This window comes from Notamacropus eugenii, chromosome 4 (genome assembly GCF_028372415.1).
Source record: "Notamacropus eugenii isolate mMacEug1 chromosome 4, mMacEug1.pri_v2, whole genome shotgun sequence".
Lineage (NCBI taxonomy): Eukaryota > Metazoa > Chordata > Mammalia > Diprotodontia > Macropodidae > Notamacropus > Notamacropus eugenii.
In genome coordinates, this window is record NC_092875.1 from 449,824,660 (window position 1) to 449,839,723 (window position 15,064).

The 15,064-nt window shown below is 37.3% G+C and overlaps 1 protein-coding gene across 3 annotated transcripts in view; it reads right to left on the reverse strand.

Annotated features, from left to right (window-relative positions):
• Positions 1-15,064, reverse strand: part of ADGRV1 (adhesion G protein-coupled receptor V1) — a 751,592-nt gene that overhangs the window by 531,030 nt on the left and 205,498 nt on the right. For all 3 annotated transcript variants that reach the window (XM_072606175.1, XM_072606174.1, XM_072606176.1), the window contains exons 59-65: positions 14,756-14,920; positions 11,854-11,971; positions 10,646-10,769; positions 9,208-9,346; positions 8,891-9,076; positions 8,411-8,643; positions 2,197-2,345 (exon numbers count right to left, since the gene is read on the reverse strand). In XM_072606175.1, coding sequence (XP_072462276.1) covers positions 2,197-2,345; positions 8,411-8,643; positions 8,891-9,076; positions 9,208-9,346; positions 10,646-10,769; positions 11,854-11,971; positions 14,756-14,920 — 1,114 coding nt within the window. The remainder of the gene's footprint in view (positions 1-2,196; positions 2,346-8,410; positions 8,644-8,890; positions 9,077-9,207; positions 9,347-10,645; positions 10,770-11,853; positions 11,972-14,755; positions 14,921-15,064) is intronic.

The window sequence follows — 15,064 nt, forward strand, 5'->3', positions numbered from 1 at the left end:
TCTATACTGAAATTCTTCCATTTATTGAAGGCCCCATTCAAGGGCCACCTCCCCACATGAGGCTTTCACTGAGCTCCCTGGTAGAAAGTGATGTCTCAGAGTACCTTGAATCTTTCCTCTGTTCTAATTCTATTTTACTCTGAATCAACCACTGGTATGTAGCACTGAGCTTGGAGTCATGAAGACCTATGGTGAAATTCTGCCTCAGATTAGACTCACCAGAAAGGTGTAAAAATGGGGTTAATAAAAGCACCTACCTAGCAGGGTTGTTGCACGGAACAAATGAGCTAATATTTGGGACGGACTTTGCAAACCCTGAAAGAACTACATAAATCCTAGTTATTATCGGGCCTCTTAAATTTTTACCTCCATAAAGGCAAGGTCTTTCCCTTATGTCATTTTGCATCTCCAACATGCTATTATGTGCCTAACAAACAATAAATCAACCAACAAGCATTTATTAAGTGCCAGGCATTGGACTGGGTACTAGAGAAATAAATACAAATAATGAAACAAATTCTACTTACAAAGAGCTTATATTCCAATGGGAGAGACAAGTATATATGTATATGTACATATGGCATAAAAATGAAGTGAATAAATACAGATACATACAAAGTAGTTCACTGCAAGACTGTCTGGGAGGGAGGGCCCTAGAAGCTGGGCAATCATGAAAGACTTCATGTAAAACAATAATATCAAACACAAATAGAAATGGAGACCATTAATCCATATATAAGGAACCCTGCAGGTCATATACTGACTTAGTTTTGAAATGTAATACTAAATATTCAAATCTATATTTTACTGATTTTTTATTCTTTTTGTTTAGTATTTCCCAATTACATTTTAATGTGATTTGGCAACACTTGGGAATGTAGATGATACAGAAAATGGTGCCTGACCTCCATCTAGGGAGAGAGGAACCTAGAGGGAGACAGGAAGGAGAGAGAGCACTCCAAGCATGCAGGATGGAGAGCAGAGGAAGTGGAGGCAATGGGTGCAGCCAGCTTCTTTAAAGCGTCTGGTGGAGAAAAGAAAGATACAAGATGATAGCATGAGGGAATGAGATGGTTTAATGAACGTTTTCTTAAGGATGGGGTAGGGAAATGGAAAAAGAGAGGGTACGGCACCTTGGCAAACAGAAGGATCAATTCTTTGAGGCTGGAAGAAAGGTGGGAAGAGTGGGATGTGATGGGAAAGAGTGAAATGAACATGTGTGTATCTCACATATTCAGTGTTCAACGGGATCCAGGATGTAAATGATACAGCTGAAATCGATAAAGATATTACCTCAAAACATGCAGAAACAACACATCCAAATAACACATCTGTGCGGCCCACCTATGCACCACCAGTCCATATCCTCCTATACATTCATCAACATGGTACAGGTCTTCCTCACTTTCAAACTTGTCAAACCAAGGATCTCAGACCATGTTATTTTTTCATTCACCCATTTCTTTGATGATATTCCCTTTTACCACTTCTATTTATAATTCTTTGTAAAGTATCTCATAGTCTGGTTCCAATTTCTTTCCAGACTGTGTTATAACCCAGTCATATCTACCATGTGCTCTAACACTGTGTTTTGGCTGATTTTCAATTTTCTTCAGAGGTTTTGGTATTCCATGAGTAGCAGCCTCACAATACTACCTGAAGGATATTGGTATGTATGTGCATATATATGCATGTGTATATACACATCTACACAATACATATATGTACGTATATATTATTGTTCAGTCATGCCTGACCCTACATGACCCCATGTGTCCCCATCTTGCAGCTGAACTGAGTCAAAGAGAGGTTAAGTGAATTGCCCAGACTCACACTGCCAGTAAGTGTCTAAGGCTTGATTTGAGTTCATATATTCCTGGCTCCTAGCTCAGGGCTGTATCCACTGCACTGCCTAGCTTCCCCCTGTATATATGTACACACATATATAAATATGTAAGATATTCAGACAGAGAGATATTGTGTGAGAGACAGGCAGACAAACAGACAGATCTTTGCTTCAAGAAGACTCTTGGGAGTGATTTAAAAGAACAGTGCAATCCAGCATACATTTATGTATATACCAAAGCTACTGGATATTTTCTGTGTAGAAGTTCAAACTGACCATTTCATATTAATAAACTACTATAACTCAGAAAATTGTGACACAAACAAAAAGCCAACAGTAAATCAGCCTACCTGTAAAAGTAGAATACCTTGGATCAAATTCAACGATTCCTTCTGCATTGTCGTTTTTCATTATTATTATTCGAACTGTAGAGATATTTCCAATTCCTGGAGGCTGATCTACCCGAAGTCCATTTTCTCTAACAGCAAAATCATACCCTCTTGGAAGGTAACAGAAAGAAAAATAAATAAACAAAAACATCATAGGATGGAATAATAAGAATCAGTTGAAAGAAGCTGACGACACTTGTTAGCCTCTATATCCCAGGATCCTACTCTATCTGATCAAGTATATCCCTGATCAGTTGAGTCTTTCCCCAAATAAGACACATTTGATGAAATTACAGGATGTAAGGAGTAGAACATGAGAGGATGAGACGTCAGGGTTCTGCCCCTCTGAGACCCTGCATCTTACTCACTGCTGAGAGCATCAGACCTTGACTGGTTCACAACCTGAATTACCTACTCTCAGATTATTAAGAGAGTGACCCATTTCCACCTTATAAAGGGTTCAACTCTTTCAGACTTTTGATAGGACAGCATAAACACAAAGAAGTATCTCTACTATGGGAGACAAGCACTGGAAGACTCAGGAAGTGTCTCCAAAGGAGATGACACTTGAACTGAGCCTTGACAGGAGCGAGGGAATCTAAGAGACACAAGTGAAAAGGGAGATCATTTCAGTATGAATGGCAATCTGTGCAAAGACATGGAGAGAAGAAATGGAATGTTATGTACAGAGATTTTACAACAGTATAAATTGTATGAGGGGACACAATGTGCAATCAGCTTAAACACATGAGCAGGAACCAAACTGTAATGGGATTTAAAAGACAAACAGAAATTTTGTATTACATCCAAAGGACAGTTGGCCCTTAGGACATGTAGTTTATCATTAGCTAGTTGATCAGTCAATAAACATTTTTAAGTGCCCACAACATGTCAGACACTGTGCTAAAGCACTAGAGAGTCAAAGAAAGGTAAAAGACAATCTCTGTAAACTCTCAAGAAGGAGCTCACAGTTCCATGGGGAACTATATACAGGATAAATCTGAAACAATCAATCAACAAAGGAGAGCACTAGAATTAAGAGGAAGCAGAGAAAGCTTCCTGCAGAAGGTGGGAGCCATATAATATCTGTAGTACCTGATTCAGAGGAATCTCAGGAGGCTCAGATCTGAGAATGTATGGAAAGCTCTTTCTAAATTTTAAAATACTAAGCTTTGTCCTCTTCCCATTTTACTTTGCATCCTAGTTTTTGGAATACACTGCCATTCTTTGGCTTATAGTACTACATTTTAAAACTTGACAAGTAGTGCCATGTTTAAGTTGTCATTCTGTTACGGTGCAATATTGTATTACAATATTGTTATTATCTCCAGCAAATACTAGGACTTATTAAGAAACAGTTTGTGAGCATTTAGTGTTGGAAGTGGTCATCACTTAGAGCTAGCATATCTTCACAAGTAAGCAATGCTCCAATTTTATTTCCAGTGACTCCCTTCTCCCATTTGCCCTCCCTTCTAACATTCCCCTCACCCCACTTGTCGCCTCCTCTCCTACTTTCCTGTGGTGTATATTAATTTTCATATCAAATTTAGTGAGCAGGTTATTCCCTCCTTCAGCCACACATGGGGAGAGTAGCTTTATTTCTTCCCCCTCTCCCCTTCTCCCTTATCTCCTCCATTGAATAAGATTTTTCTTATCTCTTTTATGAGTTATAGCCTGCCCCATTCCATTACTCCCTTTCTCTTCCCAAAATTTTCCTCCTTCGCCCCTTAATTTTTATTTTATTTTATTTGTGTATGTGTGTGTATGTGGATATCATCTCTTCTGACATAACAGACCCTGTATTATCTATGTTGTGTATATGTGTGTGTATGTATGTACAATCTCTCCAACTACCCAAATACTGAGAAAAGATTCAAGAGTTAAAAATCTTTTCTTTCCGTGTAGTAATGTAAACAGTTCAGCTTTAGAGAGTCTTTTATGACTTCTCTTTTCTGTTTACCTTTTCATGCTTCTCTTGATTCTTGTCTTGGGAAGTCAAATTTTTAAATACAGATCTGGTCTTTTCCTCAACATGAAATCTTGAAAGTCATCTATATCACTGAATGACCATTTTTTCCCTTGAGGTATTATATTCAGATGTGCTGCGTAGGTGATTCTTGGCTTCAATCCCAGTGCCTTTGACTTCTGAAATATCCCACTCCAAGCCCTTCGATCGCTTAATGTTGAAGCTGCTGGATCCTGTGCTATCCTGATTGTATTTCCACAGTACTCAAATTGTTTCTTTGTAGCTGCTTGCAGTATTTTCTCCTTGATCTGGGAACTCTGAAATAGCGCCACAATATTCCTAGGAGTTTCTCGGTTCAGGTTTCTTTCAGGAGGTGATCAATGAATTCTTTCAATATCCATTTTGCCCTTTGATTCTATAACATCAGGGCAGTTTTCCTTGACAATTTCATGGAAGATAATGTCTAGGCTCTTTTTTTGATCATGGCTTTCAGGTAGTCCAATAATTTTAAAATTATTTCTCCTGGATCTATTTTCCAGGTCAGTTGTTTTTCCAATAAGATGTTTCACATTATCTTCTACTTTTTCAAATTTTTGGTTTTGTTTACTAACTTCTTGGTTTAACTCATAGTCGTTCTTTACCCTGGACTCAATTCTCTCTTTCAACGAATTATTTTGTTCAGTGAGCTTTTGAACCTTCTCCTCCATTTGGCTAATTCTGCTTTTTAAAACCTCCTTCTCCTCACTGGCTTTTTGGAGCTCTTTTTCCAATTGAGTTAGCCTCTTTTTAAAGCTGTTATTTTCCTCAGTATTTTTTTGGTTTTCCTTTAGTAAGCTGCTAACTTGTTTTTTAAGGTCTTCTATTGCCTGAGCAATAGAAGTTCCCTTTGACAGCAGAGGCCTTGACTTCCTCTGACAGTATGCCTTGTTGTTCCTCATTCCAAAGGATGGGGGGAAACACCTGTTCCCCAAGAAAGTAACCTTCTATGGTCTTATTTTTTTTCCCTTTTCTGGGCATTTTCCCAGCCAGTTACTTGACTTCTGAGTTTCCTCTCCATACCCACCTCGCCTCCAGTTCTGCCCAGCCAGCACTTGGGGGCTGAGATTCAAATGCTGCTCCCAAGCCTCAGGGGCTTTTGTTGGGGGTAGGGCTGCTATTCAGTGTGAGATTAAGTTCAGCTGCTCAGGTGGGGGCAGGGCCGCCACAGGGACTTCATTCCCTTCAGCAGGGTTTATGCAGAGACCTTCAACAATGGATCCGAGCTCTTGCCTGCTTTAGAAGCCCCTGTCCGCTACTGCCTCCGCTACTGCCTCCGCTGCTGCCTCCCGAGGGGGTCTGAGTCATGGGGATACCCCGGTCCCCTCTCAGCCAGCCAAAAAGACCCTCTCACTGACCTTTGGCGCCTGTGGATTGAGGGACCTGCGCTGCAACTGGAGATTCTGTCCCTGAAGCCTGCTCAGATCTGCTCCTCTTGGTGCTGCCTGTCCAAGACAGGGCTGGGCTCTGCTCTGCGTCCAGTGTACCACAGACCTTTCCCATTGGTTTTTCAGGTCTCTCTGTAACAGAAATCTCCTCCACTCCATTATTCTGTGGCTTCTGCTACTCTCGAATTTGTTGAGAGTTCTTTACAGGTGTTTTATGGGCTGTGGGGGAAGAGCTACGCGTCTGTGTATCTTTCTACTCTGCCTTCTTGGCTCCTCCCCCTAATTTTAGTTCCTTTTATTGACAGTTACTATATTGGTAAATGAGAGGAATGTTATGGATATAATATCCTAAAATTCAAGGCAAACATTTAACAAAATTTTTCATGCTATTTTTGGGGTAACTAATATAGAGACAGGTGGCCTAAATGATAGTACAGTCAAGGAGATTCAGAATAGTTTGAATAACTAAATCCAAAGCGCTAATGTGTTGGTATCAATTTTCAGAGAAATCTTTACAGTATCCCAAAGATCTGTCCTAGGTCCTGAAATGTCTAAGTTTATTGGTTTTTAGACTAAAACTTGAGTAAAAGCATCAGATATGCTTAATATATTTGAAGATGACACAAAGCTGAGAGGAAAACCTTGTGCTCAATAGTTAGAAACCAAACGAGACTTCAAGAGCCTACAAATACAATCACGGATTTAATAAGATAACATTTAACAGGAATAAATGAACGTCTACAATTGGGCTTAGAAACACAAATCCTGCAGTATAACGTGGAGGAGGCATGGATAGAAGATGACAGTTCCAGTTTTTTGAAAAAAGATGCTGAAGTTTTAATGCACTGCATACTGAATGAGTCAACAGTGCAGTCAGTCAAAACTAAATGAAAGTGATATTAGAGTACAGTAAGCTATAACTAACAAAATTATAGTCCTGATATACTCTGCTCTGATTATACCATATCTGAAATGCTGTATTCCATTCCTGGTATCACATTTTAGGCAAGTCAATGACAAGCTGGAGCATCACAAGAAAGGGGTGACTGTGGACTAGAAGCTATGTCATATAAGAACCACTTGAAGGATCTGGAGAACTTCAGCCTAGGGAAAAGAAAACTTAGGGGAAACAAACTAACTGTCTTCAAGTATCTAAAAGGTCACGTGAAAGAGGATTTATACCTGTTCTGTGTAGCCAGAAAGTAGAAGTAATAAGTCAAACTAGCAGAAATGGACAAAAGTAGCAAAGAGTAGATAAAGACTCAACGTAAGGAAAAGCTTTTTGACAATTATAGCTATTCAAAAGTAGAATGAATTGCCCCAATAACTGATGGGTTCCCATTCACTGAAAATCTTCAAGTGAATACCAGATGATTCTAAGATATTTAATAGTTCTGTGTAGGTATGTGCTGTAATTAAGTAGCCTCTAAGGAACCTTCTCACTCTGAGATTCGGTGAAATATATGTATGTATGTATGTATGTGTGTGTGTGTATATGCATACATATATACATACAATTATCCATCTGGGATGATCACCAGCAAAAATACATCATGTTATTGAGTCTAGGAATAATACCATATTGATAAGATATACTAATGAACATTTACCATGTTAATAAATCTAGAAATTGAAAGAAACTGATGAAGTGCCAAAAGGACTATTACAGTATGTTCTAAATTCAAAGTTAATAAAGATGTGAAGATGTTAAAAAGTAATGTTAAGCACCATACATTGGTTTACATTTGAAATTTAAAACAGGTGGCAAATATAAAACTATAAAAGGAAAGTCAGAAAATTAGATGAAAAATACTTTATTCTTTGAGAAAATTAAGGAAGAATGACTCTTCTTTTTTTGTTTTAATAACAGTAATTCTGCAAAGTTATTTCATATGCTAATACTCCAATCAAACTCAATCTTTAAGATAGCTAGAAATCATGTCTACTTCTCTCACCACTGAAGACAAAAATGTTAAAAATGTAATGGTCCTTTCCTTACTTCCACAGTGCTAGATATTTATTTGGTAATAGCCTATTTTATTCCAAAAGGCCCTAAGGAGGACTGATCATGAGAGTGAATTAATATAATACAAAATAGGATAAGGAGGAATAAAAAATAAAATGATAATATAAAAAAGGAGAGAGGACAGATGATAAAAAGTATCTAGGATGGGTTTCCCAATCTCTTGGATGAAATTTGCCATACCTATCTGTTAATTCCAGTCACATTCACATTAGACAGCAGATAGGACACCAGAATATAAAAACATCAGATCTGTTTGGTTACGCTTTCCTGCCCGCCTCCACCTACTGGCTTTCCTGGCTTTCTTCAAACCTCAGCTTAAGTATTACCTTCTCAAGAAGAATTTCCTGGGCACTGCTAGTGCCTTTCCTGTGAAATTACATTCAATTTACACAGTATAAATCTTGTATGCATATAGTTATCTGCATGTTGTCTCCTCCACTAGAATACGTGTTCCTTGAGAGCAGACATTGTATTTTTGCCTTTCTTTTTAACTCTAGTACTTTTTTGCAGTTGCTTGGCACATAAAAAGCACTTCATAAATGCTTGCTAACTTGACAATAAATAAAATGAACTGAAGAGTTCAAACATCCCTAAAATAAATTTGTGAACTTTACAAAAATAATATTTAGTTGTGACCACAACTTTTATTCTACCTTTTCTTGGACATTCCATAAGAAATAAGAAGAGGGGCTAGAAAGAAGCTATACCCCAATTAGGCAGAACTGTCTATAGTTTTGTGATTTTTTTTTTTTACTTTACCTTCCTTGTAGTTCCACTTTTGTAATTGCAAGAGAAAATTCCTCAGGACCTTCAGGAAGGTCATCATCAACAATTTCAATATGGATACTTTTAGCCTTCTCCTTTGGTTCAAAGAGAAGTTCCCCTACTGCAGGAATAAAATCTAAGCCTGCTTCTGCTGTTCCACTTACAGTCTCATACCAGAGTTTCACGTGGCCCAAATGTCCACCCGAACGAATAACTGTGATGTTAACCTAAGGAAGAAGCATTTACTTTGTTTTAATTCTTAACCTAATCGATTTTCACTTTTCCTGCTTTGAGTTAAAAATTTCATTGGTCATTGAGATGATGTTAAAATATTAGAAAGAAAACCGAAAGGTTCACGAATGTGGCAGGGCATTTATCACTAGGAATAAACCGACCAGTGCACATTCACAATTATTCTCAACATTCCTTTCACAATGTGAATGACCAACTGGATACAAGCATTAAATACTGTACCTTCTGTCCTTCTTCTGACACTTGGAGGAGTTTAGGTGACAACATGAACCAGCCATACGGAAAGTCACTAGAAACCATTGTAACATTGGCAGTTCTACTAGACTTGTCTAAACTTCCTCCCTCACTGATTCCAGTAAGCTGAAACTCATACAAACACTTTTCCTCAGGAATGCTATCATCTAAAGCCTATAGAAAAAAACAAAAACATAAATTAATCCTTTGAATCTTCAGAAAGGGATCTGCCAGGACAAATTCTAGAAGACTGTATCACACAAATATGACATGGCAGAATGAGTCAGGATGCCAAGTATTAATACCTGTATGACTACCATGGCCACAGACTGTCCATCTTGCATGGTTAATTTTCCTGATGTTTCTGCAAATTCCTCTGCCAGAGGGGGAAATATACTCCAGTATACTGTGACTTCTCCAAAAGTTCTAGGACCACGAACCAGGCTACAGATAAGAACACAAAAATATACACTCATTAAAAATTTTAAAACTTTAAGGTATAGGGAGTTTTTTAACATTTTTAGTACTTCATGGTTTTCAAAAACAATTGCTTGGAGCTATGTTTTAGGAATATGGTGAGCAAATCCAAAGGAATAAGGAAGGCAATGATAATTTCAGTGGATGAGAAGTTTCATAGAGGGAAGAGTTATGAGATAAGGCTGGAAAGACATTATGATGCCCGATCATAAGAGATGTGGAATGCCAAGAGATGTGGAGTATTGGGAGATGGAAGTTTACTTAGTAGTCCAGACTTATCAACCACAGACCCAAATCCGATTAAACTATAACTGGGAAATAGCTAACAAAATAAATAAAAACAGAACAGAACAAAATAATGTTAACATGGTTTTCTAAGTCAATATTTCACCCACAAGGATCCTTATATGTTTTAATGGCTCTTATCTCTATATGCGCTTGACACTGCAGCAACAGACAACAGGGAACAACTGATGGATTCTGAGCAAAAACAAAAGTGATGTAACCAGATCCATACAAAAGGGCATTGAAAACACAGTGATGACACAGATCAGAGATGGAGATACAGATTTTTGGAGTTAACTGCATAATGTGAAGTCATTATATTTAAAATATCTTCAAAGGAAAAAGAGAAACAAAACTGAAAGGGATCTAAAAGCCCCGAATCACTTATTTTACAGATGAAGAAATTAAGAGGTGAAGTCAGTGAATGACGGTCACCTTTTTTAGTTGCTGTTGACTGGTTGGTTGGATAGAGGGTGATTTTATTGAAATGGGAAACTCCCAATGAAGAAATTCCATCTACTCATGTATGTACAAAATTGTTTCACAGTTTAGAATTTTAGAGAGTAGCCTGTAGCACTAAGAAGTAAAGTGACTTGCCTAGGATTACGCAGTCCATATGTCAGAGGCTGCACTTGAACCCAGGCTGTTCTAATAGAAGCCAACTTTTTATCCACTATGCTGCTTTTCAGAAAGTCATACTACACATGGTTAATTTCAGAGCCTGGATTTGAACACACTGATTTCCAGACACTTGCCACTACATCTCACTGTCCAAATCGAGCTAAGTGTTCATTGCCAATTCAGCAATGTTATATTACTGACAATTCTTTACAACATTAAGATAACAGAGACAAGTCATTAGATCAAGTCACTTAAAATACAGTGATGACAATGTGGTAATAGTCTCTTCAGGCATTTACCTAACCAATAAATAATTAGGTAGACATGATTTGGGCAGAGAAATATCATGAGACCACTTACCTAATAAGAGCAGTGCCACTGTATTCTGCTGAGGGCTCCCCAATGAAAACATTCCTAGATGATGGAGCTATCCCAACCTCTCCAGCTGCAGCTTTTTCTCCTTGTATGATAATTGCTGCTCTACCTAGGGGCAAACAAGTTTTCAGTACAACTCTTTCTAAGAAGGATGTCTACACAATCTCTCCTAAGTATTACATATTATATTCCATGAAATACAGTATTAGATTACTGGACTCTTCAGCTGAAAATTAAGCACTCAAATTGTGTGCTATTGTTTATATGTAAAAAGAAGCTACTAACTCATAATTCATGGAGGGTTGTGGTCTGAGTGGTTCTTCTAAAAGTGATGGTGAATTTGATTCATCTCTCCCTCTCATGATTAGGCCATATATTTAAAAGATGGTGAGCTGGAAGTAGAAGTACAGTTTAGAGCCAAGGAACAAAGTGAAAGCACCTACAATGCACAGATTTCAACCTATGACTTTAACCTCATGAATATAATCTTTAAGAGAACTGGGACAAATGAGGAAACACCACACAAGACTACAGTTCTCAGATAAGCCTACAGAGTGAAAGAGACAACCATTCCCAAGGCGATGAACAAAGCAATGATGTTCTCTATAGTTTTCAGTGGAACACTCTCTTCACTGAATACTCTAGAGGTCATTAAGACTTTATGTGGGAGAGAAAAGATGGGTAGTAAATCACAGGATAGAAAGAGCACAGCCAGGTACATATCTTGCCTGGCATCATCCTTCCAATGTCTACCAAGGATCATGAATGCCTGCATACCAAAATTCCTATGACTTCTTTTAAAGTGTGATTGAGGAGTTTCAGAACCATTTTCTGGACAACCTGTTAAATGCTTCTGCCTAGAATTCATGTGCAGTTTAGCAAGAATCAGGACTGAGTAGGAGAGAAGTGGTTGAAGTTTTATTTTGTTTAACTTATACAGATTCATAGATTATATGTCCATAACCAGAAAGGGGAAAAGGGAAAACTAGAAGTGCACATTTCTGAAATGTAAAAATACCAAGGCAACTATATTCATATGACATTAAACAACAAATTGGTCAAAGAACAATTTTTTCAAGGAATGAAATGGGCACAACCAAGAGTTTTCTACATTTGTCAAACATTGAGTATGCAACAAATTTTAGGGAACTGATGTAAGTTGTAAGTGGGAAAAAGAGGAGAGTTTTGCTTACCATTTACTGGAGATATTTCTGCATCATCAAGGGAGAGCAACTGAATGATGAAGCTCTTATCACCTTCCAGAAAAGTGTCTTGGAGTGCATGTAAAACAACAGTCTTCTGAGACTCATTCTACATCAAACCACAGAATTAGGAAATATTTTCAAGATTGATCCAAAGACAATCAAAACATTCCTCATCAGTAAAACAATTATATTCATGCCTGCCTTAACGAAAAAAAAAATTCAACTTTGATATTTTTCTCTGAATCCTGAATTGCTTTTAAAGAGAGGTATTGAACTAAAAGAAACCCAGCTATGTCAATTATCTGTTGGGAGAAAAATACAAAAATTAAAATTAAAAAGAAGATAATAGGCTCTTAGATTTATCAAGGAACCACCACCATTGGTTCTTCATTAGGTTGGGAGCTCCTTGAGAGCAGGAACCGTTTGTTGTTTGCCTTTTCCCTTGTATTGCCAGCACTTGGAACAGGGCCTGGCACAATCAGAATCTTAAAAATGCTAGTTGACTGACTCTTCTTTAAAAAATAACCTACTTAGTCAGTACAAGGCACTAATAAACTTCGTGGGTTTAACCCTTGCACAGAGGATCTGGTTTCACGTGGGCAAAGGGGAGGGAAAGTTCCAGGATACAGTTCAAATATCCAGTTCTTGAAAAGGCATGCTCATAACACAAGCTGCTCACTATAATACCACTACTAACACTAGGAAAACAACTCAAAGCATACTGATATTAGGTTAACAGAATCACCTTCATATATGAGAAACACTTTCAAAATTTTCACTTAAAAGATATAATTAAGAGATGTTATTTGCAATAAAAAGTGTTCTTAGCATTTGCCTTATTTTTAAAATAAAAAGTGACAAGTCATTTAACTTAAGAAAATAAATTATTACTAACTCAGCCATTCCTACTTAGATGCTTCATTCCTATTAAATGGACACTGACTAGATTTCCATGTTTAACATTCTTGAATACACACACACACACACACACATATATAATGTTAAAATATACCATGAAGGAGAGAAATTTCTTATAAGCATGGATCAGGAATGAAGACTGTTCTTCCCAATCATATTTAAATTATTCTAGGAAAGAACAGGAGAAACCACAAAAGGGCATATCCGTTTGAGACAAGAATCCAGAGACTGATAATTCTCTGATGATAGATATCTCATAATTGTAAAAATTAATCAAAAATCTATTCTAAGCTATTTTATCATTGATAAAAAATATTGTGTCAGAAATTTCAATGTGTATGCCATTCAATGCAAGGACTACTGTTATTAATGTTTTTGGTCATGGAGCTGACTTTCTGAATGGAAGAATGTTGGCTGTCAAAATGGTCAGTCAGTTAAGGAGAGAGGGATATTCTGAATCCTTTAAAGAGTTTTGTTCTCCAAAAAGTATACTAAGAGAATACAGAGATATTCCAAAGATAATACATGATCACCATTCCCAAAAATATAACTCAGAAAACTAGCTGTTAAATTATTTTGCTCTCCTCTCTAGCAAACTACTAAAGAGTCCTTCTAAGAAAGTTTCTGTATAACATGTCAGTCACCTGCTCCTCTAGAATCTCAAAAATAATAAAACCCATAGGATTCATACTACATAAGCTACATAAGACAGAGTGTATACTCTGGGTGGAGATTGGACTAGATGACCTTCCAACACTGCAGCTCTACTATGTTAGGACACTATGATATATTCAGTACACAACCTCTACGCTACATTTAATGAAAGTGTGCAATGCTTTCAATAGATCTCGGCCCTGAAAGTTACAAGGCAAAATTGAATGTTCTAAAATGTTCAAGGTGTTTCTATCTTACCTGGTTATTAGGCTGCAAAAATCACCTCTTAGGTCAAACCTCTTGGCTTTTTATGTTTCCAACATTAAAATCAAACTATTTATATTTTGATTCAAGGTCCACCATATTACTCATGTTCCAAATACTCCACTTGATCCATTTGGTCCTATCACTGCCTTTCCCTTTCTATATTTATCATGTCCAAACTTCTGAATCTTCCTAAATTTCTTTTTAAGTTAAAAAACAAAACTGCTTCTACTAAGTACAGTTGTTCCAATTGTACATCTTCTAGGATAGGGTTTCTTAAACTTTTTCCACTTACAACTCCTTTTCCATTTTGGCAGTACTGGTGATGTGTGGCCAGAGGGCATGCACACTGCAAAGTACACATATTCTGTGTTCAGAACCAAAGCTGCAGTGAAGTTATGGGATGCAGCACAGGTAAATATTGCCAGAAACAACTTGGATTCATTACACATCTGATTTTTAATTAGTTTTTGGTCATTCCACATTCAGAAACCTTTTACTGCTGCCAGTTTTTTTGCGACCCCACAAAGGGTAACAATCCACAGTTTAAGAAGTGCTGTTCTAGGAGATACCTTTGCAACCCCAAGCAACTAATCATACAAGCCATGGAAGTAGATGAATACATGTACTAAGTAAAAAGCAAACTATTCCAATAAAAACACTTACTCTTCCTATATGCTTTTCAGTATACTTTTGAAGTTGACTAATTTACTAAACAATATGTATCTGAAAATTGTTTATCTCTGTTTCTCTCATCTTTCCTCTTAAGGATACCTTTTCATCTAATAAAAAGTCAGTGCTACACAGAATTCCAGTTATACTGTGGCTACTTGATGTGATTATCACACAAAATTATATTACTACTTTGGAAAGTGAAACCAATCCAAATCTGGAAAGAATACACTCCTACACACACACACACACACACACACACACACACACACACACACATACACACACACACACACACACACACACACACACGGTGGGGGAGAGACAGAGACAGACAGACAGACAGACAGAGAGACAGAGAGAGAACTATTCTTTACTATACCTCTTCAAAATGAAGTGTTCCATTCAAAGGACTTAAATCATCTCTAGCTGCTTCCTCCAAAACCCATAAAAGTTGTACTGCTCCTTTTCCTCCTTGGGTCCGGGTAACTGTCAATGTTATATATGAGGAAGGATCTTCAGCTGATAGGGCTTCAGGAACTGTTACCTTGAAAGCAGGTATTACATAAAATTGGATGATGGAGAAAAAAAAGAAGAGAACGGAAAAGGAACACAAGAATATCCATCTTCAAATTTTGAAGATAGTTATTAAAGAAAATAGAAGTATTCTTGATCATAATTGCTTCTCACC